This window comes from Nesoenas mayeri (assembly GCF_963082525.1).
Source record: "Nesoenas mayeri genome assembly, chromosome: 18".
NCBI lineage: Eukaryota > Metazoa > Chordata > Aves > Columbiformes > Columbidae > Nesoenas > Nesoenas mayeri.
In genome coordinates, this window is record NC_137566.1 from 10,918,239 (window position 1) to 10,942,632 (window position 24,394).

The 24,394-nt window shown below is 45.9% G+C and overlaps 1 protein-coding gene across 2 annotated transcripts in view; it reads left to right on the forward strand.

Moving 5' to 3' along the window:
• Positions 1-501: 501 nt before the first annotated feature.
• CAMSAP1 (calmodulin regulated spectrin associated protein 1) overlaps positions 502-24,394 on the forward strand; it is a gene marked incomplete at its 5' end in the record, with an annotated part of 29,438 nt that continues 5,545 nt past the window's right edge. The window contains 13 exons of one of the 2 annotated variants that reach the window (XM_080355704.1): positions 502-570; positions 8,953-9,115; positions 16,577-16,839; positions 17,027-17,188; positions 17,633-17,713; positions 18,672-18,704; positions 19,491-19,550; positions 20,765-20,906; positions 21,374-21,513; positions 21,602-21,698; positions 22,125-22,302; positions 23,363-23,457; positions 24,179-24,263. In XM_080355704.1, coding sequence (XP_080211830.1) covers positions 502-570; positions 8,953-9,115; positions 16,577-16,839; positions 17,027-17,188; positions 17,633-17,713; positions 18,672-18,704; positions 19,491-19,550; positions 20,765-20,906; positions 21,374-21,513; positions 21,602-21,698; positions 22,125-22,302; positions 23,363-23,457; positions 24,179-24,263 — 1,568 coding nt within the window. Of the gene's footprint in view, positions 571-8,376; positions 8,440-8,952; positions 9,116-16,576; positions 16,840-17,026; positions 17,189-17,632; positions 17,714-18,671; positions 18,705-19,490; positions 19,551-20,764; positions 20,907-21,373; positions 21,514-21,601; positions 21,699-22,124; positions 22,303-23,362; positions 23,458-24,178; positions 24,264-24,394 lie in introns of those variants that run through there. The other variant, XM_080355705.1, reaches the window with a different exon arrangement.

Consider the following 24,394-nt stretch of genomic DNA (forward strand, 5'->3'; position numbering starts at 1 on the left):
CTTTGATCTGATTGTTGTGAACGGAGTCAAGGCCCCGGAGCAGCACAGGGGCCGTGGGACCTTGTCTGCCCCGGGGGCTCCTCCTGCTCTGCCCCCGCTGCCAGCGCCGGGCAGCTCAGCGCTGGCCCATGGGGGAAATCTGGCACCTCCCCGCTCCCGATTCCATGGGTGTCCTGGAAAATGACCCAGGACCCAGCGAGACGCTGCCCTGGGCGGGCTGGATCTGGGTGTTTTCCCTGCGCAAAACCTTCCAGCTTTAACCAGTAAAACTAAACTGGGAACCTGAGCTCCCTGCACCACCCTTGGCCCCTCCAGCCCCCGACTCCCTCCTCTGCATCTCTGATGTCACTCAGAAACCAGTGTGACTCATTCAGCAGTTGCCGTGGCAACGCCGGTGATGCTGGGGAGCGCAGCGCTGCCCCGCTCCCCCCAGCCCTTCCCGGGGAGCGGAGGGGACCGAGCCCCCCGGCACTGAGCCCCCGGGACGCGCCATGGGCTCCCATGTCACCGGCTGCTGCCCGCAGACCCCCACGACCCCCGAGGCTGCGCAGATACCGTCGGCTGCCACCGGTAAGTCAGCGCTGTCGGGATTTACCACCCGGGGGGGCTTCTGCCAGGGGTCTTGTAGCGTCTGTGTGTCCTCCGTGGCGCTCAGAGCCCCAGGGATACAGGGCATCCTTTGCAGCATCCACTCCCCTGTGTGCTCCCGGCAGCTCCAGGGGTCTTGTCACCCCAATTCCCAGGGCCATGGGGGGACACCGGCTGCTCTCAGCAGCTCTGAACCAAGGGGACCCCAGGACAGAGGGGTGCTGGGCAGGGACCGGCCTCAGGACATATGGGGACGGGGATGGTACAGCCTGGCACGTGTGGGCACCATCTGTGCCTGGGACACTGCGGTCACCCCGTCACAGGGCAGGGTGGGACCCCACGAGCGAGGTGCCAACAGCAGGTTCCCTGCTCAGTGTCTTTGGTTTTACAGGCCTTGAGTTATTGCTGTAAATAGAACCTGGAAAAGTAGGATTGGGATGTTTCCATTAATCTAATTTGTACGTCAACATATTTCTCTGGTGTTCAAGCTGGCAGGGACCCGGGGGACGAGGAGGGCGCTGTTGGCTCTGAGGGCAGGGCGAGGGGACAGGGCTGCCAGGGAGCGGGAACCAGGAGCTGCGTCCAACCAGGATAGCAGGAGCTGGAAATACTGAACAGGAGTAAGTCAAAATGAGTCAAAATGCAGGGGAAGCCACTGCCCTCCCAACACCTCCTGTCAGACCCCACCATGGTGGAATTAGATGAGCTTTGAGTTGCTTTTGAGGCAATTTCTGCTCTTTAGAAGCACATCAGTGTGACCTGGAGCACATTGCAGTGCTGTCCCCTCAGCCCAGGGCTGCGCGGTTTGTATTTATGGAGAGGGAAGACTGAAAACCTATAAGCGACAGCTCTTTCCTCAAAATACCCCCTGTATCTCCAGACCATAATGCAAACCTGCCAGAGGGAAAGGGAGCGCCTGGGCTGGTCCACCCCCATGTCCACAGGTGATGCTGCAGCAGCTCCCGCCTCGCGCATCCCTGGGGGGACACGGAGGGCGGCCCCACTGTCATTCCCACGCGAACACCTCCCTCTGTGCGCTCAATGTAAAACATTCCGGTGAAATAATGATGTTGCAACACGTTTTTGGAAAAGTTTGGTTGGAGACCGCTGTGAATTCCCCGAGGTAACGCTTAACAGCGGTTCGGGGTGTTGTTTTCAAGCACAACCACGCACCGGCTCCCGGGCAGAGAGGAGGTTGTGTGCGGTGCACAGGATGGGGTTCGTGGGGTGCTGAGGGTTTGTCCTGCTCCGGCCACAATCCTGATGGCGTTTATGGGGATGAAGATGCTGAGTACATTCAGTCTTACCCTCGGCTATTGGACCTCGCAAAGATGTTGTATTTTGGAATTCAATTAGATTTTCTTATCCATTTATTTTGCCTTCCAATTATGTGTTGCTTTCCAATAATGGTTAAACAGTGGTGAAAAAGTTGGAGATAAGTAATTCTCTGTTTGTGTGCTTACACATTTGTTGTAAATATAGTTTTGCCTCCCAAAGTGTCCTTAGGAAAAAATGTATTTTAAAAAGAAATCATCTGGGTTAAGTAGATCAACAGTTCCCGTTGAAACGGGTTCTGCTTCAATACTACCCAAATCTGACTGCTAGAAAGATAAATCTCATTTGCTCATTAATTAGATCATGGCAACACTCAGACACCTTTCGGCGCTCAGTGGGCAGTCCCTGGGGTCGCTATGGTTGGGGTTTGTTTAAGGAAGGACGAGGCACAGGGAAAGCGCCATGGGACCAAACCTCTGGTACAGAGCTCTCTCTGGAAAACCTGGCGGGCTGTAAATGCAATTGACCTGTCACTCTCCTAAACACAGTCTGGGGACTTTAAAAGTAGATAATCTTGTAGATAAAAATGTCTTCCATGCTGGAACCTCTGGTGTTATTAATGCAGGCACTCAAAACCCACCACTGGTGCCTCCAGGACTGAAATTGCTGCCGGTAACCACAATCCCAGTGAGGGAGCATCTCCGTCCCGCTCCCGGCGAGGAACCGGGGTGAGCGTCACCCTCCCGCCGGCAATAACAGAGCCATTAATTAATGCTTGTACAGTGCTTGGGAGATAAGCGCTAAATAGCAGCGTTATTTAAAATGCGATGGGGATCATCCTCACCCTCTCTGCAAGGCCAGTGTTCCCAGTTCGTGCGTCCCCGGACCAGTTGGGTCCCGCTGTGCCGAGGGGCAGGAGCAGCCCTGGGGCAGCCCCACAAGCCCAAAATGCAGGTGGAGGTGTGAGGCGGTACCTCCCCTGGCACCGTTTGATACACATCAGTCATTTTAAGCAAGGGGAAGAGAAATAAATCTGAATAACTCGTTGCACTCGTCAGCATAATACCTGAATTGCACACGCATTACCTTTAATACAAGTGCATGAATGGAGTCCTACTATCTGTACTTAACTTGTTTTCTTTATTTACATTAAAAATATCGCTCGTTGCATGCTGTTCCCCAATGCACAAGGCCATGCCGCTGCATATTCCTCGTGAGTTACAGAACTGGATATACGTAATTACTGACAACAGCATTATGTGGCAGAAACTGTTCCCGTGGTGTCGGTAATCACGCTGAAGTGTCTGTTCTATTACCAAGAATAATATTCTGCTCTCCTGCTTGAGGCTGGCTGCATGATGAGCTGTCACAGGGAACTATTCTGTACAAGGGAGAAAAAGACATGTTGAAGCTGTCAGAGCAGCGACTGAATGAGGAGTCCACCAGCCCCCCGCTTTCACCCCCACATTATGGTACCCCAGCTCTGTTCATTCAGGCAATTTTTTAAATGTCTATTTGAACACATCTCTTTTTCCCTAGTGAACTTTTAGGAAGATGTAACTTTTTCTAAGCTTTGCCTCGTGCACTGAGGGATGCCAAAGGCTATGAGCATAGAGATGACAGACTTCATGGAATCATAGAGCAGTTTGGGTTGAAGGGACCGTCCCAGCTCCCCAGTGCCCCCCTGCCATAAGCAGGGACATCTTCACCAGCTCAGGTTGCTCAGAGCCCCGTCCAGCCTGGCCTGGGGTGTCTCCAGGGATGGTTCATCCAACACTTCTCTGGCCAACCTGGGCCAGGCTCTCACCACCCTCAGTGCACAAAATTCCTCCTCCTCCCACTGGTACCAGTGTCACCCCGTGCAGTGACCTCGAGAAGCGCCCGGGCTCTAAGTCAATCCCAGACGGGGATATTAAGTGCTCAGCACCGGGGCAAATGAGGTCCCACAGAACTAAGCACCAGGAAGCAAATACAGCCGTGTTCAAAATTAGTGCAGGGCTGGAAATAGAGCTGTAAGGAGAGGGCTGCACTGCAAACACACGAGCTGCTCCTGGCTGCTCTGCTGGGGCCGTCCTCAGCAATTCTGACCTTCAGGGGGATTTTGCACAGATAACAGGGAAAAAAATCCTGCTGATTCCTTTGGCCATTCTCTCTCTCTGCTCCTGAGCGCAGGCAGGAGCTGTTGAGCAAGACTGAAGGCAAAGAACCTCTTCCCAGATAAAGCCGCCACCTTCCCACGCTGCCCAAGGGGAGGGGTTGATTAGTAAGCGCTCCCGGCGATGCTGATGAGCGGCAGTTTGGTCCTGAAGGATCATAAACCAGCACAAGACCTCAGTGGTTTCTTCTCATCTGCTCTGCGGAGATGCTGCCTGGAGCAAACCCACCTGTGCGGGGCTGTGCTGTAGGACCGGGCTTTGGTAAACCTGACCTGGGCATGGGCAGCCTGTGAGGAGCTGGGGGAGGGCAAAGCTCCCCCTCCTGCTTGGAACTTCTGTTCCCCGGGATAGGAAGAAAGGAGGTGAAAGATGGGAAATCACTACTGTGGAAAGTCTGCTGAGTCCTCATGGAGGAAAGCAAGCAAAGTAGAAATCAGTGCCAAAATTCCCAAGTCATAGCCCCTTGCTCTGCTTTTTTCTTTCTGATTTTAGCACAAATTGCATGATGTGATGGGTAGAGATGTGGGACAGAGTCTGCTACAGGGACAGCTACAGAGGGACAGTGAAGCACGGACTTTCACACCATCTCCGACAGATACGTGTTTCTCCATCATCTGCAGGTGCTTTTTGTAATGCAGAGGGAGAATCCCGCTTCCCTTTCCACCTGGAAGGTGATCGGTGCCGCTGCTGGGTCAGCTCTTGCTTTCTCAACGTACCCCCTATGAGCTCAGTGTACAGCACGTTTACATTTCTACAGACTATACATTTTTTTACAATATACATTTAGATCTGATGTCCTTGGAATGACAAGGGACTGATATTCTCATTCTACTGTGGTTTTCCTACTGATAAATGAGACATGGTGGAAGAAACTGAAATCCCAGGCATTCCTCCAGTATGGCAGAAAACAAGCACGTGGGTTTAGCTTTGTTACATGTAATAGGTGTCGTGTTTGAATATGGCAATTTCTCAAAGGTATTACCTCCTAGTAATTAATGTCAGAGTTCTGCTGGAGACAAGTTGCGCAGTATTTGTCAGTTCGCATGCACACCCACTCTGAATGGTTTAAGGAGTCCAGGCGACTGGTAGGAAAATTATTTTGTATAGAAAAGCAACATATTAACATTTTCCAGAAGAAAAGCCCTGAAGCATGTTTAGTGGTGAATTACAGGAAAGAAACAAGTGGTACGCAAATTAAAGATGAATTTGCTACTGCTGCATAAGGGAAAGTCATTTATTTTCTCATGCAAAAAGCAAACACATTTAGCAATCCGTGGGTGACCCTCCCATTTTAAATGCAGGCTTTTTATCTCCAGGACAATTTTGAGGATGCTGGTGTGGGATGGTGCCAAGTTCTTGGCAAACCACTTCATCAACAGCTACAAAGTTTCCCCAAACATCCACTTTAGGTTCCACTTAAGGACACACAAATGCCCAAAGTATCAGAGTTTCAGGGTATTACCATAGAGGAAGAAGTGGCGCTTCATTTCGCGTCAGACTGGAAGACAGTCCTATACTTTTTCATTCAACATTCATTTTCTTGAGTGAAATTTTCCCACTTTTTTATTCTGAGAGTTTCAGGGATCCAGGTAATACTTTTTGCAAGTGTAGTCTGACACCCTCTTAAAACATATTTTGTTCCTAAGTGATTCTGGTAAGTTTAACAATATGATCCATTCTTTATCTGTGAGAAAACTATGTCAGGAATAAGTAGGTCGGTTTTCTCCTGGTTGCACTTTCACCCTCACATACAGGTCACCTGCTCTGAGTCCAAGGCCGTTCTGTTTCTGCCGTCCACGTAATGCTGATCCACCACGTAAATGAGAACATTCTTCCTGAGTTTAAGGGGATTTGGATTGGGCCTTAATGCTTAATCTAAAAACAAGAGCAGCTTGTCATAATGGTAACGTCACAAAACCACAGCCTGGAAAAGCTGTATTGAAAACCAAAGTCTTCGAACAGAGATTATAAACCAACTAGCAACTACTTTAATTGCCTACAGTCATGGAACATGGAAGAGTGAGAGAGGCTGGAACAACCTTTGAACAGCAGATTGTATTTCCTGATGTATTTCCTGAATGCCCTCTGCTTGCAGGTTGAAAAGATATAGGGAAATAATGGTGAATCTTAAGACAGACCAAAGTTAATCTTTAATGATTTTGAAACATTTATATGATCTACTAGTTACATGTAGCAAAAAATAATTTATGAGAATCGTAACAAAGAAAATTAGCTGGAATAAGGTCAGTCTGCTACCACTGTTGTGCAGCTAAACTTAAAATCACATTTTCAATACCTGGATACTAAGATCATTCATCTATCCAGTACAGGCATTAAAGGCTCGAATATCTACTCACTTAACCATGTAGCTTTGCTTTTCAGATGAGCCTTAAAACTCACTTGTCAGTGAGTTATCTGCAGGATCTAGTTCTGATCCCAAACCTGCAAAGAACAACCACCAACAGATTATAGCTGCCCAACACTTCTTGCTGTTACCTATGGATCAGGACATAAACCAGATGAAGAAATTCTGTATTTGCTCGGAAAAACACAAGAAGCAGAAGCCAGGCTTGTACCTGCAAACTGTCTTTGACATCCTTGGATCATGAGCAGCCATCATGTTGGGAGACATTATTGTAAGAACCTGAAGAAAAGCATCACTGACTATCAACCAAGGTGTGCTTGGCCACAGAGGGAGATCTCAATCCTTCACGTGATTAAGCAGACATCTGGTTTTGCTACAGTGGAATTTATCCTGTACCTAAAGGTTTCCACAGCTGGTGATTTTTGTCAAGAGACAAAGTATTTTGGGTGTTTCTCTGCAACCCAGCATTCGAATGGAAGCCCAAGTGATGGTGACGTGGGGCTGTGAAGGGGCACACGGGGCTGCCGTGGCGGGGAAGGGAACAGGGGCTGCTGGTGCCAGAGTTCAGCCCCCGCAGGACCCCTGATCCCGCCGTCCTGCCTCCAGCTGCTTCCCCAAACCTGCACAAACCTCATGTCCCCCGCTGCGGATTCCAGGACCAGGACCTGCCCGACCCATGGGACAGGGACGCAGCTCAAGCCACTCTCGTCGTTCACAGAATCACACAGAATCATAAAATGTCAGGGATTGGAAGGAACCTTGAAAGCTCAACCAGTTCCAGTTTGCACCCATCGCCCCTTGTCCTGTCATCGGTTGTCACCGAGAAGAGCCTGGCTCCATCCTCCTGACACTCACCCTTTAGATATCTGGAAATATGAATGAGGTCACCCCTCAGTGTCCTCTTGTCCAGCTCCAGAGCCCCAGCTCCCTCAGCCTTTCCTCACACGGGAGATGCTCCACTCCCTCCAGCATCTTTGTTGCCCTGCGCTGGACTCTCCAGCAGTTCCGTGTCCTGCTGGAGCTGAGGGGCCGTTTAACCAGAAAGGCTCTTTCTCGGACACTGTCACGACTCCCTCATGGGGGACTCCGGAGCTCGGAAACCACAGCCAGGGGAGGCAGCTGGACTCACACCGGGACCCCTGCGGCCTGAGCAGGCCTGGGGCCTCCGCGCCTCCCGCGGGGCGCTGGGGCTGTCAGGGCTCACCGGCCCCCGGCAGCCCCACGCACCGGGCCGGGCCGGTTCCACCGCATCCCCGGCGCTGCCCCCGGCGCTGCCCGGGCCCGGCGGTCCGTGCGCGGCCAAGCGCTCCCCGCGCCGCGCGGGCCCGTCCCGTTGCCCTGGCAACCGTTGCCAAGCGAGGGCCGCGGGCGGCCGTGCCCCGCGCCTGCGCACTGCCGCCCCCTGCCCGCCGGCCCGGGCCTGGCGGCCGCGCGCGGGAACAGGCCCCGCCCCCTTTCCCGCCGAGCGCGCGCCGCCCCGGCCGGCCGGGAGAGGGGGAAGAGGGGGGAGAGGGCGCGCGCGCGAGGCGGGCGCATGCGCGCGCGCGCGGCCCCGAGCGTTGGCAGCGCCGGCCCGACGGCGGCGGCGGCTCCGTCCGTCCCTCCCGGCCGCACCGGCCCCGGCCCGCCGGGCCTTCCCCTCCCCGCCTCTCGGCGCGCGCCGCCGAGCGCCGCGGCGGTACCCGCCCCCCTCTCCGCCCCGGGGATGAGGCAGCGGTAGCGCGGCAAGGTGAGGCGGCGGGGCCTGTAGGCCGCGCGGCGGGCGGGTGTGAGCGGCGGCGGCGGCTCCCGTGTGCGGAGCTGCCTCCCGGCGCCGGGTGGGCTGCGCCCCTCTCCCTCCTCCTCCTCCTCCCTCTCCTCCTCCTCCGGGGTGGGGGCGGGGATGCGGGCAGGGCCGCGGCGGGGAGGGGGAGCCGCCGTCCCCCTGCCCTCCCCCGGCACCGCGCGGTTTCCCGCCGCCCGGCGGGGCGAGCGCTGCGGGGCGGCGCGGGGATGGGGGTGCGGGCGAGAAACCTCTGCTGCTTCTCCCGGCCGAGGCGAGGGAAGGAGCCGCAGGTGCTGCCCCCGGGCCTGCCCCTGCCCCCGGCGCGGCCCCGCGGGGCGGGGGCGGTGCGGGCGGGGGCCGCGGTACCTCCCGCATTGTTCGGCGGAGCGGCGGCGGCGGGGGGCGAGCGGCGGAGGGGGCGCGGGGAGGGGGGCGGGAGCGCCCCAGCCCTTTCTTTATGGCAGCGGGCGGGCAGGTGCTGGGCTGCGCCTTTCTTGTGTGGCGAACGGCGGCGCGGAGCCTCGGCCGAGGGTTTTCTGCGAGCGCATCCCCGCCTTTCATCGGAAGGGATGCTCGCCCTGCGCTCGGCTGTCTTGATTGCCGAGGGGATTTTAAATTGCTAAATAAACCCTTCTGGTAAAAATCCTGAAGGATGTCGGGCCTGCGGTGCTCAGCCCACCATATTGTGCCCCGTATAACGTGCCCGGGTGATTCATTCAGCCAACTCGTCTCCTGGGTGGTTCTAAAAACGCACCGGGAGCGATAGCTCGTGTAAAAGTCACTGCCTTTTGTTTTTGTTTTAGATGGTGGATGTTGATGTTTGTGCGGGTGGAGATAGTACCAGAAGAAAAATGGATGCCCTGACAGATAGTGCGGTTGAGATTGTCCCTTTGGAGCTGTATGATTCAGCCAGAGCAAAAATAGCTGCTAATCTACAATGGATCTGTGCTAAAGCCTACGGAATAGGTAAGATCGCTTTTATCAGAAGTCATTCTTGGGTTTGTTCTTGCATGTTCCGACTCCCCTGCTATTCCAGAAGTAATAGAATTGGGCTTAAATCACCTTTGTTTTAAATAACAATATGACAGCCTGTTCTCTTGTAATGTTATATGTTTCCTGGTACCTTCAACAGGAATAATGGAATTGTATGAGATGCCCTGAATCAGCAAAGCTAATGGTGAACAGATTGTGAAGAATGCAAACCTCAAACGCGTGCAGGCCCTGGGTCCCTGCGGGCCGCAGAGGCTTTGATGTGCTTCCTCTGGTCACCTTGGCCAACGGGTGGTGGCACCTTGATACCCTTTGCATGCTCGCTTAGGACTATTTATTTTTTTGGTCGAATTGTGGCTTTGGTTTCAAAATGAACTAAAAAGCAATTCATTGATGATCAGCAACATTCTTTTATGTAAAAGAAATGTTGAGTGAATAGGTACAGTTTGTGCTCTGTGACACTGAACAGCAGGTTGCAGATGATAGAGTTGTTCTTCTCGCCCTTACATTGTCATAAACCTTGATGGTCAAATATGGAAAAATAAAGGTTCTGGGAGTATCATTTGTACAGTATTTTTGTGGCATCTATTGAAATTTGCTTTTTTGTTTTGAACTAGATCTGTCTGTTCTGAATTACTGTTACTAGATACATCTGGAAGTAGCTTCACTATGAAGTGGTATGATGGAGTACTTGTGGTTTTTGTTTATCCGTAACAAAACGTATAATAAAATAAGGTACAGAATCTTGTTTTGGAAAATGAGGTAGCCCTGTTAATCTAAGTCTAATTCGCCAAACTCATAATATGCTTAATGGATTAGCACTAGCTTACTTTGTGACCAGGCTGAAGAAAAGCAGTCCATTCCTGCAGTTTAATATTAATCCTTGTTGGAATATTTTTCTAAATTATTTTGCTTTTTTAGTATTTCCACTTCTGTGATTGTTCTTAATCATCGTGGGGGGAAATAGAAAATCATGGGTTTATAATGCTTAATATTAGTGAAGGTATTTGATTATGAGCAACAAGAGACAATACCATTTGTCAGATGACGTTTAAAAACGTGGGAATTTTGGGAGGCTGTTAGTAAAACATTGATAACTAAAAAGGAACCTTTCCTCATGTAAATATTTTTCAGTTGCTGGAATTGTTTGTGACGTTTCCTGAGGACTTTTTAGTGATCAGAGATAAAATGGATATTCTAGACGTGGAGATGCGCTATTTATATTATGACTTTGTTTCAAAAGAAAGCTAATCCTAAATTAGCCTTGGCTGGCGTGGATCCTGCGCTGCAGAGGAGCTTCGTGTTCTCCTGGTTCTTGGTGGCGTCTTCTGGGGCTCCAGAACTTGGGGCTGTATCTGTACATTTTGGACCAGTTAATGGATTAACAGCAAGTCTGTTTATGCCCTTGTCAATGCCGACTTACGTTGAATATAAATTTGGCTTTAACTAAAAACTTTGGAAAAGAAACCCTCCTTTTGTGATGATAACGATGTGATCTCTAGTGTAGAGAAAGCCATAGCAGCATTTGCCAGTTTTTCTGCTTGGATTTAGGCTCATTCTGATTATATTTTAAAAGAAGTGCCATAAACAGTAGGAAGAAATCTTTTTACTGGGGCTTTTGTTGTTAGGTGGTTGGTTAGCTCCAGTGAGTAAGGGGTTTTGTGCGTATCTTGGCAGAACCGTGACCCATGGAAATCGAGTTTGATGTTTGAAATGGCTCCTGCAAGGCGTTGTCACATAATAACCGTGACTTGTGGAATAGCATTGCAAAACACTTAGAAATTTATAAGCCTCTTTAATTCGTCGAGAGATGGGTTTAAAAAGGTTTTCTATGTGATTATTGTTTTGAATAATATTTGAACTTAAACATTACTTGTTGTGTCTCAGGGTTTTCTTTTTGTCTTAAGGTATTGGATGTTGTTCAATGGGTCTTGGGCAGCTACCAAGCCATTGTGAATTCGTTATATAAAATATTGCTATGTAGATATCCGTTTTTGGTGGCTTTCTTTTTGTTATTTTAGACTTAGTTTTGGCCAGTTTGTTGGGGGGAAGAAAATGCTTTTCTGTTTATAATTTTAAAACACTGTCTTATGTTCTGGAGTAATTCTTATCTGGTGGGGTTTCCAGTATGTTTTTAATCATCATTATTACAATGCTAAAATTTAGATATGGAAGGTCTATATGGCCGCTTTTCAGTGTTGCAGCTTGCTGTGAGCGAGCGGGTTGTTTGCCACCCTTTCCATAACAAAAGTTGTTCAAATAGTTCATAAAATTTGGGTTTTTTTCCAAATGAACTTGGTGGATTTTACTTATTTATTAGGGCTCGGAGCTTTACATAGTTTCCAGGCTGAATGCTAACGAGACCTTTGGCAAGGGACAGGCAGGAAAGCCAAGGACTAAGGTGCATTGTAGGGGATGTGCAATTTGTGGCTTCTTTTTTCTTTGAAGCACCTGACACTTACCTGTTAAATAAGGTTTTACAGCACCGGAACAGCTCCCACAGGTACTGGCTGGTGGGGCAGCATGAGGTGTTTCCTGGGCTAAATTACCCAAATCCCTGGATTCCCTGCTCTTTGTCAGCTTGCTTAGGTCCACACTGAAAGTATGTAAGACAGCTGTTTTGTTTTGCAAATATTCAGTAGTTAAACATTTGTTTCTTTAATAATACCTGTTTCATAAACATCGAATATTACTTGTGTGAAGTTTACAGGGGTTAAGAATGCCATAATTATTATTTTGTCTCTTCTGCTTCATGCAGGATTGTGGCTTTGTGCTTGATCAAAAGATACGGTAATGAGAGCGCAGTCACTCTCACCAGCAGGATACAGTCTTCAGCTCGTTTTTTTTTGTGTCTGCTGTATGTAAATGTTCACGTGTAATATTATAGATCACTTACAAAGTTCATAACACAGTTCTGTAATGAGAACCGACAAAGAATGTTTTTATTGTAATGCAGGTGGTCTTAGTTGCTTAGAATGTGGAGCGTCTGCTCACGATTGCAGCTCAGGACATCCATAGGGTACTAAATAATTCTGTGATCAGATACCGATACTAGTGAAATCTACTCACAATTTGAATAAGGTTTGTTCTGTTTACCGTGGTGCTTTGGCTCTCTTTCCATGGGAAACCAGTTCTTCGTGCTTCTGGAGGTAAAATAAGATCTGGGGTGTATCCACTTCCCCGGTTCAAGGGATCAGCCCAATTTGTTCAGATTGCTGCCTTTTCCTTATCAATTCATAATCAGGTCATCATCTCGGTCAGATTTTTGTGAGATGATAAAGAAATGGTCCCTACCCTTAAAGCGAGGAGAGTCCAGCAATAATTGTCTCTCTGACGGTTGTCACAAGTGAAGTTATTTTTGTAATCCTTTAAAGTGTGTTGTACACAAAGATTTATACTTGGAACTGACATTTTTGAGAGGTTGGAACTCATTGATATGATGGAACAGACCAAGAGAATTGCTTCACACAAAATGATGGTGTTTGCACGCTTTTCGATAATCACAGAATCACAGAATGTCAGGGATTGGAAGGGACTTGGAAAGCTCATCCAGTCCAACCCCCCGCCGGAGCAGGAACACCCAGATGAGGTTACACAGGAAGGTGTCCAGGCGGGTTGGAATGTCTGCAGAGAAGGAGACTCCACAACCCCCCTGGGCAGCCTGGGCCAGGCTCTGCCACCCTCACTGAGAAGAAGTTTCTTCTCAAATTTAAGTGGAACCTCTTGTGTTCCAGTTTGAACCCATTACCCCTTATCCTATCATTGGCTGTCACCGAGAAGAGCCTGGCTCCATCCTCCTGACACTCACCCTTTAGATATCTGGAAACATTAATAAAGTCACCCCTCAGTCTCCTCTTGTCCAGCTCCAGAGCCCCAGCTCCCTCAGCCTTTCCTCACACGGGAGATGCTCCACTCCCTCCAGCATCTTTGTTGCCCTGTGCTGGACTCTCTCCAGCAGTTCCCTGTCCTGCTGGAACTGAGGGGCCACAACTGGACACAATATTCCAGGTGTGGTCTCCCCAGGGCAGAGCAGAGGGGCAGGAGAACCTCTCTGACCTACTGACCACCCCCCTTCTAACCCACCCCAGGTACCATTGGCTTCCTGGCCACAAGGGCCAGTGCTGGCTCATGGTCACCCTGCTGTCCCCAGGACCCCCAGGTCCCTTTCCCCTACGCTGCTCTCGAATAGGTCATTCCCCGACTTATACTGGAACCTGGGGTTGTTCCTGCCCAGATTCAAGACTCTACACTTGCCCTTGTTCTATTTCATTACATTTTTCCCTGCCCAACTCTCCAGCCTGCCCAGGTCTCTGATGGCAGCACAGCTTCCAGTGTCAGCCACTCCTCCCAGCTTAGTGCCATAATGTGCAATAGTAACATAAAAGTGGTATTGGAGACCATTTTGTAGGAAAAAAGAAAAGGACATAGTTTAATTGTTTTTGGTTTGCTTTGCTAGGATTTATTAAACTGCTCAAGCAGAAATTTTTGTAGCTATAGCTTACAAGTTAATTGCTCAGAAGTTAATTTTTCAGGTTGATTTTTCCAAATTCCAAAGCAATAAATGTGTAAAAAATACCAGTTTTAATGAACCGAATTTTTCCATCATCTAAGTTCAGTTATAGGTCATGAAAGTAAAGTGTTGAAAAAGATACTTACAGGAACTGAGACTTGGGAAGACAGGGACATTTTCTTCAAAAGAGCATTGACACCTTCTGTGGTGAGACAGGCAGAGAGCGCCTGACACCTCTGGGGTTTGCAGGATCCCTAAAAACGGGGGAGAAAACCATCTGTAATACTGATGGCCACTGGTGTATCCATTGTGTGTTATTTAAATTAGCGGTAGGTTAACTCTGGTTTATAATTGTTCTAAAACTGACAACGTGTTTCTGAGATTTTTGGCCATGTGGCTGCTTTGACATTTTGAAGCGAGGGGGTTGGAGACCTGGGTGCTGCGTGTGGTTTATGTGTCATTATACTACAGATAAGAACAATTAGCAGAGATGTGAAAGGTAAGACAGATCTCTCCTACTGCACCTTCGGATGTGTATTTAGAATACTGAAGACACCTCAAATCAAAGCCCATTTTTGGCTGTGGCTGTCAGGAAGGCTGGGTCTGGTCACCCCTCTGCAGGAACAGGTGTTCCTACCAAAGCCCTCATCGAAGTACTTCAGATTTCAGACATTCTCAATTTGCATTCGTTTTGTTTTGTTTTAAAAAAGCCTTTAAAGCTTGGATTGCTGCTCATGCCCTCTCCAGAAATGTACTATTTCATTAATATTTTATGAGCTAGTATTCTATTATTTCCCTTCACAAATAACTTGTAAAAAGCAATGTGTCTTGGATTGTTCAAGGTGTAGTTGCTTGTAATGAAGCTCAAATGTTGAATTACACGAGCTGCTTTATGTTTTTGGGTTTGGACCAGTCTTTAGAAATGGGAGCTCTAGTTCTCCTGGAAACGGCAATGGCCGTTAAATGGAAGTAGCTTTCAAGAGCCTTTGATTTGAGGTCTAATGTTAAGAAGATTAAAAATATTATAATAAATGAGCACCCACATTAACACATGCTGATTATGTAGTGCCAGTGAGGTTTTATGTGTCTCTTCCAGCCATCTTCAGTGTATAGTCCATATATCACAGCGTTCTATGTCACATAAAGGAAGAATACTCATCTAAATTTCTAAAAACCTCAAAAAGCTGTTGATTTGGAAGAGCAGGGGCAGTACCATGTGGCTATCAGAGGGGCTCTTACACCAACACTGGTTTGCTGCCTATTTGTATTTGAGATATACAGCTGGGTCATGTAGTTGATAACGTTCTATCTGGGCTTCTCTTTACAAACATTAAGTGCTCTGCAGTGCACAAATACCGTGTGGCTTATTTTGTAGTTCAAATATATGCTATAGGTAGGGGCTTTTTTGAATGGAGAAATGTAATTATTCTGGAAATGAGCTGAATGAAGAGTAAATATGCTGCCAGATTAATAATTCTTTCAAGCGTGGATGTATGTATTTAAAATGAACTGCTGAAGTGACTTCGGGGGGAGATCTTGAGAGCGACTGGGTAGGATAAGATAGTATTGTGTTTGGGCATGTGGAAATGTCGGGCTTCTATTACAACAACACACTTGAGGCTAGAAAACATTTCTCCTGGAGTTGAAGACTCGTTATTACTGCTAGGCTGTTATGAAGATCAATAGCTTCCGGGCTGATTAATGAACAGAAGTATTTATTTGTGAAATATCAATTTTTAACTTGTTTTATATCTTGTCAGTTGCCATTTGCCTGGTGTTGTACAACCCGTAGCACTGCTGGTACTTGAGCCAGCAGCCTGTGGGTTGGTGATGTGTTAGATGGGAATATCAGCTGGTGTTGGTGCCTTTCAGCTGGGAAGCTGTGCAGGGGCTTGGAAACTGGGGGCAAGAAGTGGTGTGTGAGGGCGAAGTGGTGCTAATTGTAACTTGTGTGTAAATTACTACGCTCAGCACCTGCGTTCAGTTTGGTAAAATCATAAGATGACTTGTGGAAATTGTGCCATTCCAAAAAAAAAAGTTAATTTTAGACTTGGATTTGGCTTCAACATGAATTTTAAACCAGGTTTTGCTTTGTAGGCTTTAATTTTTATATAAAGGCTGAAAAGCCACAATAGCTTGTTCAGCACTCTTACCTTCAACCACATAGACAATCGCTTCACTGGAGTCTCAGTTGTTTTGCAGACTGTTTATAAAATGCTCAAGGCTTTTATCAGATATTTCAGTCTTTCTGTGAACTTTGGCAGTTTAGAACCAAGAAATAGTGGCTTAATTTTATTTTTCAATTTGAGAATGTTTGGCCAGCCCCTCTTGATGCCTGAGCATTGCAGTCATTTAATTGCTGTGCACAGATGTGCTGGGATATTGCTGAAGTAGCTATAAATTTTGCTTTGAAGATATATATGTATATATATATACACTTTGCCCTTCTGATACACCGAGCATTTTAGCCTGTGATCTGAGTACATGATGTATCATTGCGAATTAAAGTACTAATAATATGCAGTAATCGGTGGAGGTGGTCGTGTATCGTCCTAGTTAAGCTGGGTCTTATTCAAGGAAACAGCTGGAGCTGCGTAGCGGGCAGCGGGACTTTAGTCTGGGTTGAAGTGCGTTCTTGAGAAGGACTCCAGTATCTTGAGAAGGCTAACTGGTGATGTGTAGGATTTTTATTGAAGTATGTACACGATGGGAGCCAATTATTAATATATATGCTTTACATAATTAAAAATTTAAGCACAAAGATCTGTTGAAAACAATTTATGACATGAATTTACGACTTAATTACGTTCAGTATTTTTCGTGCTTGATTTAATTTTGTTGTTCTTTCGCATGCTATCTTTGAATTAAAGCAAAAATATATATTTTGTTTATAACTGATGCCCCTTGTTGAAACTTTGTTGTTTCAGACAACGTCCCCGAGGAGCTGAAGGACCCGTTCTACATCGATCAGTACGAGCAAGAGCACATCAAGCCGCCCGTGATCAAGCTGCTGCTGTCCAGCGAGCTGTACTGCCGCGTCTGCAGCCTCATCCTTAAGGCAGATCAGGTGGCGGCTCTGCAGGGCCACCAGTCCGTCATCCAGGCTCTGTCCCGCAAGGGGATTTACGTCATGGAGAGCGATGATACACCTGTGTCTGAATCTGATCTGGGCTGTGCGCCAATCAAAATGGTTAGCTTAATTAAATCCACCTAATGATCTTTTTATTTAACAGTATTTAAAATCGTTAATAGAACGAAGAGCTTCTCATTTCTAGGTCACTAAACTCAGGAATTTTTACCTTTAAATACAGTTAGAATAGATATTTTTTTTGCTTGAAGGATTTTGTTTTCCAACACTCACTGTTTTCTTCTCTCAGAGTTCTCACATGGCAATGATCGATGCTCTTATGATGGCCTACACTGTCGAAATGATCAGCATTGAAAAGGTGGTTGCCAGCGTCAAGCGTTTCTCTACATTCAGTGCCTCAAAAGAACTGCCCTATGATTTGGAGGATGCAATGGTTTTCTGGATTAACAAGGTAAAACTGGCATGGAGAAAAGTGTGCCTGTTTGTCACCTTTCAGATTGTAAGAAGGTTCTGATGAATGTCTGCCTTCCATCTCTCTTACCTGTGCACTTCTGGAATGTTCCACTTCAGATGAAGAGAACTGTTTTAATTACTGTGTTGTTACTTGTTACCTCAAGTCCAGTGGTACTTGGGCATAATATCCTCCTAATCCAGATTATTGTTGATGGTATTTGACTCCCTTATTTCTGCAACGTATTCTAATTTATGATTCTTGCTTGGCTGCCCAGTGTTTCCATATGGATTGGAAAAGAGAATCAGCTAGCAGGGAAATGCAGTTTCTTAGGCATGCTGTAATAAAGCTGGTAAATTTTTCAAGGCAGGAAGGAAGAGGAAAACTTGGCTTGTGAAACATATTCAGATGTATTTTAATCTTTTCTATGCTGTGCCCTTTCAGGTAAACCTTAAAATGAGAGAGATAACGGAGAAGGAGATTAAATTAAAACAGCAACTAATGGAAAGTCCAGGGCACCAAAAGGTAAAACACATTTGTCTTCAGTTGTGCTTTTGTATATTGCTGATTAGAATACAAATATCTCAGTATTTTCTTTGTCAGAGAAATGTGAGGCATCCAGTCCTCGAAACTCCTGAGAGTTTGTGCATGCAGTTGGTTTTGTGTCCGTCGTCAGGGCCCTTCCTTACCTGTCAAGCCCACTGGTATCTTCTGACTTCCATTAAGTTTCAGTTGGACTAAAATAACTTGTTTCAACTTAAAATAACTTTACGTGGGTAAATATGACTCAGCTTTCACAGCACAAAATATGCGTTCCATATTTTGGAAGTCTTGGGGCATATTCATTTTGCATGCGTTAATTGTCTAATATCTATTCAGAGGCTTTATTCAAGTTCTATCTAGAAAGCATAGTCTTGGCATTCAAATGTTATATGTGTGTGTTTGTGTTTTTTTTCCACCTTTTTCCCTTGAAGTGATATCACAATGCACTAACACTGCAAAATACAGTGCACTTTCATTTCTGGAGAGTGTAAAGTAGATCTCTCTCAAATGTGATGTGTATCAGCTGTCTGAGCTCCCAATTTATGCTTTACTGAAGCCTTAAGAAGAATTGCTCTGTTCTTCCCTCAAACTGGCATTGCTTAGCAAAGGGGATAAAAGTGTGATGTATGAACAAAGCACAATTGTTAAACTTTCTTGTTAGTGGCAAATGCTTTTTATGTAAAATAATATCCTGCAACAAAGCCGGGCTCAAGAGCTGCTTAATTTACAAGTTGATGCTTGGTCTGAAGGACTTAACTATTTTACTCTCTGTTGACTTTTGGTCTAATTTTAATATTTTTAAATCTGAATATCTGGGTTACAACCCTTCTAAAATTTGAAAGTGTTTCTTGCTGAAGTGCATTTAAGTGTTACTGCTTTTAACTTGCATTGCTGATGTTCCTTTCCTATTCCTACGTTCCTTTCCTTGCTTCCTGAGCAGTCTCCTTCCAAATGGTATTGGAAATTAGTACCTGTAAGTCAACTACTTTTACACCAGTTGTCATTCACCAAGTCATGGCTGTTTCAGTTTCTTCAGTGTTTGCTTCCATTACAATGCTGCTTAGGCTGTCTTTGAAAAAACAAAGCTGTGTAAGCTTTTGGATCATCAGACTTAGTTTTCATAACATGATTTCTGCATACTGTACAGCATACAGCATAATCACTTAACAGCATTTCAAAATCTTTTCCTCAGTGCAGGAGTAGCAGGAAAAAACCCTAGAAAATTAACAGCAGTTAAAATGGTTACATGTATTATTTTTGTTGTAAGTGGGGAATTGATCAGAGCATTAAGGTGAGATAAAAGCTGCATGGTTTAAATAGTTGTTTAAGCTTTGAATCCATAGATAAGACACCCAGATGTTTGTGGGAGTTCGCGCTGCTCTTACAGCTGCTCTTACAGCTCTTGTTCCTATCCAGATACAAGACTCTACACTCTTACACCTGCTCTTGCTCAGGTTTTTAAAACCACAACACCGTTATTTGTTGAGATGGGGTTAGAAGATTTGACAAACCAGTTTGGATCCCTTATGACAGTTGGTGAATTAATGAGAGTGGAGCTAAGAGGAAAGACAGAATGAATATTTTGCCTGTCAGAACCAAATACTTATTTATGGCCAAGTGTGAAAACAGAATATCAATTCCAATATATATATATATATATAAAAGAATAAAATGGTACTTCTAGTATAGAAGCCTGCTTTCTTTTGATTTTTCTTTGAATAATCACCATGGTGTATCTCACTGTTTCTTTTTGTGTAAGCCTGATCTGATGCATGCCATATCGCACTGCATGCTGGAACCAGTGGAATATGCTCGTGTGGTACAGTATGATTCACATTCCATTACATAGTTGTGGAGTGCTCCAGGCTGGGCAAAAAAATAACTCGCATCTGGTAAAAGGAGAGGGAAAAACAGCTTTAGCATGGAGAGATAGTAGCTTTTAGAGTTACTTGCCTTTGCCAGGGAAACTTAACATGACATTTGTGCAAAGTAAATACATGAAAATGATTCTTATTGCTCCAATTGTAAGTGATCTTCATGTCTTTAAACAGATTTTTTTTCTCAGCCTGTGCCATCCTAAATTGACACATTAGAGCGTGTGTGTGTAGAGCTTTCCCAAGGTGCTGTGGGAAGTGTTTGATACCTTTGGTAAAATCCACCTTTCCTCTGATTAAATACATTCTCTGTATATCTGCATGTTGAGCCAGCGCATCAGTGGAGATAGTTTGTTAAAAGTTCAGTTGTACTGATGCACTGAAGTGTGAAGGGAATCTTTTTCCAACCCCCAAAGGTATTTTGCTGGGCTCCATGCTGTTTGTGCTTTGCTCGCCCCATGGCTTTGCTGCTCAGACTTAGCTCTAGTCTAGCTGGCATGTGGGTGCTTAGTAAATACCGACACTAGAACTTGTCTTGCAAAAGTTGTGACAAGCAATGCCAAGATTTGTCCTTCAGCTGCACTCCAAATGATGTGATTGCGGAAGAGTTTGCTATTGATTTCTAGTGAAATCAAGGGGAGTTTTGCTGACTTGTTCCTCTTGCTGACTGTTTTGGAAAAGGCCATTTATTTTTCTTTTGCACAATGTTAATATTGCATTCTGGCTTGCCACACATGTGATGTTCTGATTCTGAGAGCACTTGGCTGTCTGTCGATGTAGGTAACGTAGGAGAAATCGCTAGCTCATTGGGATTATTTTTTGCCGTGTTTAAGTGTTTTCATGTAGTTACCTGTGTCTCTTTCTTTGGATCTGCTGCATTCACGCATGTGTGGAAGAACTTTGACTGAAATTGCTTGTAATAAGTTCAAATGTGTGGATGAAGCTGGGAATTCAGCAGCACAGATTGCTTCCAATAGGAGGAGAACGATCAAAGGGGAAGCACCATATTCTTCCGAATTGGCTTCCTCTGAGTGAAAAGTGAATTATGTTTGACTTGGAACAGAATGCTTGAAAGGATCCACCGTAAAGAGTTTTCAGGGCTTAAGAAAAACTCTTTTCTTTTTGTAGCATCCTCTGAGCACTTGTTTTCTGTTGTCAGGTGCGTTACCGAAGGGACCATCTCTCGAGCCGGCAGTTGCCGTATTTCCCTTTGCTGGAAGATCTGATGAAGGATGGTAGTGACGGTGCTGCTCTTCTCGCTGTCATACACTATTATTGTCCAGAGCACATGAAACTAGATGGTATGTAATAAAGGTTTATATATATATATATAGATAAAAAATTCTTCAGTCTTCGAGAGCTGACCTAGAAGGACGTTATCAAATGGAAATGTGACACGTCTAATAAGTACTTGACTGTGAATCCTACGAGTAACCTTTTATTATTTGGAAATCCAGATGTCTGGTTGTAATTGCTTTTGTATTGTGCCGTCATGCATGTTCTTTGTGGCCTGCTTACCTTGTCTGTCGCCGTGACAGACCGAATCCTATATAGATCCTAAATCAAATGCAAAATTTATACTGGTTTTTATGGGGTTTTCTTCCTTCTTTTCCTGTCCCTCTGGTACTTAACAGGTAGAGAAATGTCACTGGTAACCAGTGTATAAGAAGTCTGTGAAGTTCCTGTATATAGAGTCTCTGTTACTTGTGGTTGGAAGTTTAATTCATTTGGATGGTGTCATCATTTACTCCTTTTCTCACCTTTCTAGATATCTGTTTGAAGGAAGTAACGTCAATTGCAGACAGCCTCTATAATATTCAACTTTTGAGAGAATTCTCAAATGAATATCTAAATAAATGCTTTTACCTCACTTTGGAGGACATGTTATACGCTCCTTTGGTTTTAAAGGTAAGGAGTATAATGAAGGATACATTTTTGTGGGTGAACCGTAAGTGTTCTGTTATTGTGAGCTGTGGTTTTTCTTTTCCCATTTTAGCCCAACGTCATGGTGTTCATTGCGGAACTCTTCTGGTGGTTCGAGAATGTCAAACCAGACTTTGTGCAACCAAGGGATATTCAGGAGATAAAAGATGGTAAGTTTTTAACTCTTGCTACATGTTAGCATGTTATTTAAAAGATACTTACGTGACAATGCAACTGTTGCACACTAGTGTTTCCTTTCCAGTTTTGTTTCTACCCAAACTTTCTGCTTGCTGGGCATCTTTGGCAGCAGTAAAATGGAAGTAAAGTTAGTCCTAGATCCACTTGGGTTCTAACTCTTGGAATGAGATGGGCACATAACTTTTTCCCTAGGCTCAGTAATTATTTACTTATAACATCCTTTCCTTCAAGGTCACCATAAGATAGGTGTTGTAAATACAGACTGTTATTTCAGCTGTCACTTTAGCGACGAGTTGTAAAGCTTTCATTCTGCCGTACTGCAATCTGAAAACTTCCTGTTCTGTTTTGTTATTTTAACGGCAGTAAGAGTTGTGTTAACGCTATAAATCTCTGCCCAGTTAAAACAGTGTTGCAGCAGAAGAGCAGCCGCCCGCCCGTTCCCATTTCCAACGCCACCAAGCGCAGTTTCATGGCCAGCCCTGCGGGTTCCGGCCCAGCCGAGCTGCCACCCGCGGTTCCGCCGGCCCCCGACGCCTGCAGCAGGTACTACCTGCACCCCGAGGAGCCCGACTACCTGTGAGTCTTCCTGGTGTCCAGACTCAGTTTCCATTTCTGCTTCTGTTTGGATAACCTGGGAATTTCTGCTGCTAAATATTGTGAATTTGCTACAAAATGAATGACTGAGTTCCGTGTAATCAGTCTGTAAAATATTCTCAGTTGTCAAGTTCACATAAATACTTTGTACTGCGTTGTAGAACAAGTTAGTTTAATTTCTATTTTGAAAACAATGTGAAACACAAAAGCGGTTCGAACAGCTGATCTTTACTGGCCATATTCAAGTGGAAGAGGAGAGTTTATAGGTCATGCAAGGAGGGGCTGGCAATTGGGGAGAATATAAGGCTGTTGTCAGAGGGTGCAGGGAGGCAACTAGGAAAGCTAAGGCCTCCTTAGAATTAAACCTGGTGAGAGGGGTCAAGGACAACAGGAAGAGCTTTTTCCAATACGTGGCAGATAAAACTAACAGCAGAGGCAATGTAGGCCCACTTATGAACGAGGTGGGTGCCCTGGTGACAGAAGATACAGAGAAGACAGAGTTACTGAATGCCTTCTTTGTCTCTGTCTGCTCTGCAGCATAGGGGAATGGGACCTGGGGGTCATGATGGACAGCAGGGTGACCATGAGCCAGCGTTGGGCTCTTGTGGCCAGGAAGGCCAGTGGTACCTGGGGTGGGTTAGAAGGGGGTGGTCAGTAGGTCAGAGAGGTTCTCCTGCCCCTCTGCTCTGCCCTGGGGAGACCACACCTGGAATCTTGTGTCCAGTTGTGGCCCCTCAGTTCCAGCAGGACAGGGAACTGCTGGAGAGAGTCCAGCGCAGGGCAACAAAGATGATGGAGGGAGTGGAGCATCTCCCGTGTGAGGAAAGGCTGAGGGAGCTGGGGCTCTGGAGCTGGACAAGAGGAGACTGAGGGGTGACCTCATTAATGTTTCCAGATATCTAAAGGGTGAGTGTCAGGAGGATGGAGCCAGGCTCTTCTCGGTGACAACCAATGACCGGACAAGGGGTAATGGGTTCAACTAGAACACCTCATTATAGAAATGAAGTTCTTGTAGTAATGAATTTTTGCTTCTCTGAATTAGTGGCAAAGGAGGAAACCCGGCCTTCAGCCCTTCCCATCCACTGCTCCCGCTGAGACAAAAGCAACAAAAATCCTTACAGGGAGAAGACAGCCCTGGTAAGTCTGCCTTGAATTCGCACTTCAACAACCAGTCACCGTAAATGGCAATACAATAATTAATAAAAATACAAGTTCATAAATGTGAATGATCTAAAGTTGAATTCAACTGCAGTCAGCCAAGCATGTTTAGTTTGAGTAAATCATCTTTGTTTGCATGAAAAGATTTTAAAGATCCTTTAAGAAACTCAGTGGATTTTTGGAATATTTTTCCTCTCACAAATGAGTTCATTTTCAGAATCTCAAGTGCAGGAAATTCAGACTAATAACGTCAGTTCTGTGAAAAGAAAGGAGAAAACCAGAATGACAAACTCACTCTAGTACTTGTCATATTTTGCCTCAACGTTTTTTTAATTACTGAAAACCTAGGCTTATACTTACACAGAAATCACAGAAGTGCTCAGAATTTATTGTCTTTTGTCAGCTAAGGTGCCAGTCAAACATTCGAACTGCTTGGGCTCTACCAACATGCTGTGAGGACTTTCTTCCCCTAAGGCTGAGGGGCTGGCAGGGAAAACAGTTTGAACAGTTTGTTCATGTGGTCACTTTTCATTGTGTTTTTTTCAAGCTTTGTTTGTCTGTCTTTGGTCAATATTTCAGCAAGTTTGTTTGCTGCTGCCATCTCTTGGTGAAACGGTTTGTTGTGTTTGCTATTAAATGGAGTAAAAGTGCAAGTTTAAAGACCATTCCTAAACTGTTCACCATTTAAAAAATATTTCAGGTCACCGGCACCGTTCTAATTCTCTGACCCGCGTTGACGGGCAGCCACGAGGCTCAGTTCTTGCGTGGCCGGAGAGGAAGCCCAGGTAACAGATGCATTTAAGTGGTACCATGCTGTTGAATGAAAGGGTGCTCAGCTCTGTGACAGTTTAATTGCAGTAATGTGATATCGCTTCCTTAGAACTGGACTGAATTGCTTAATTTTGTTTTCTTTTAA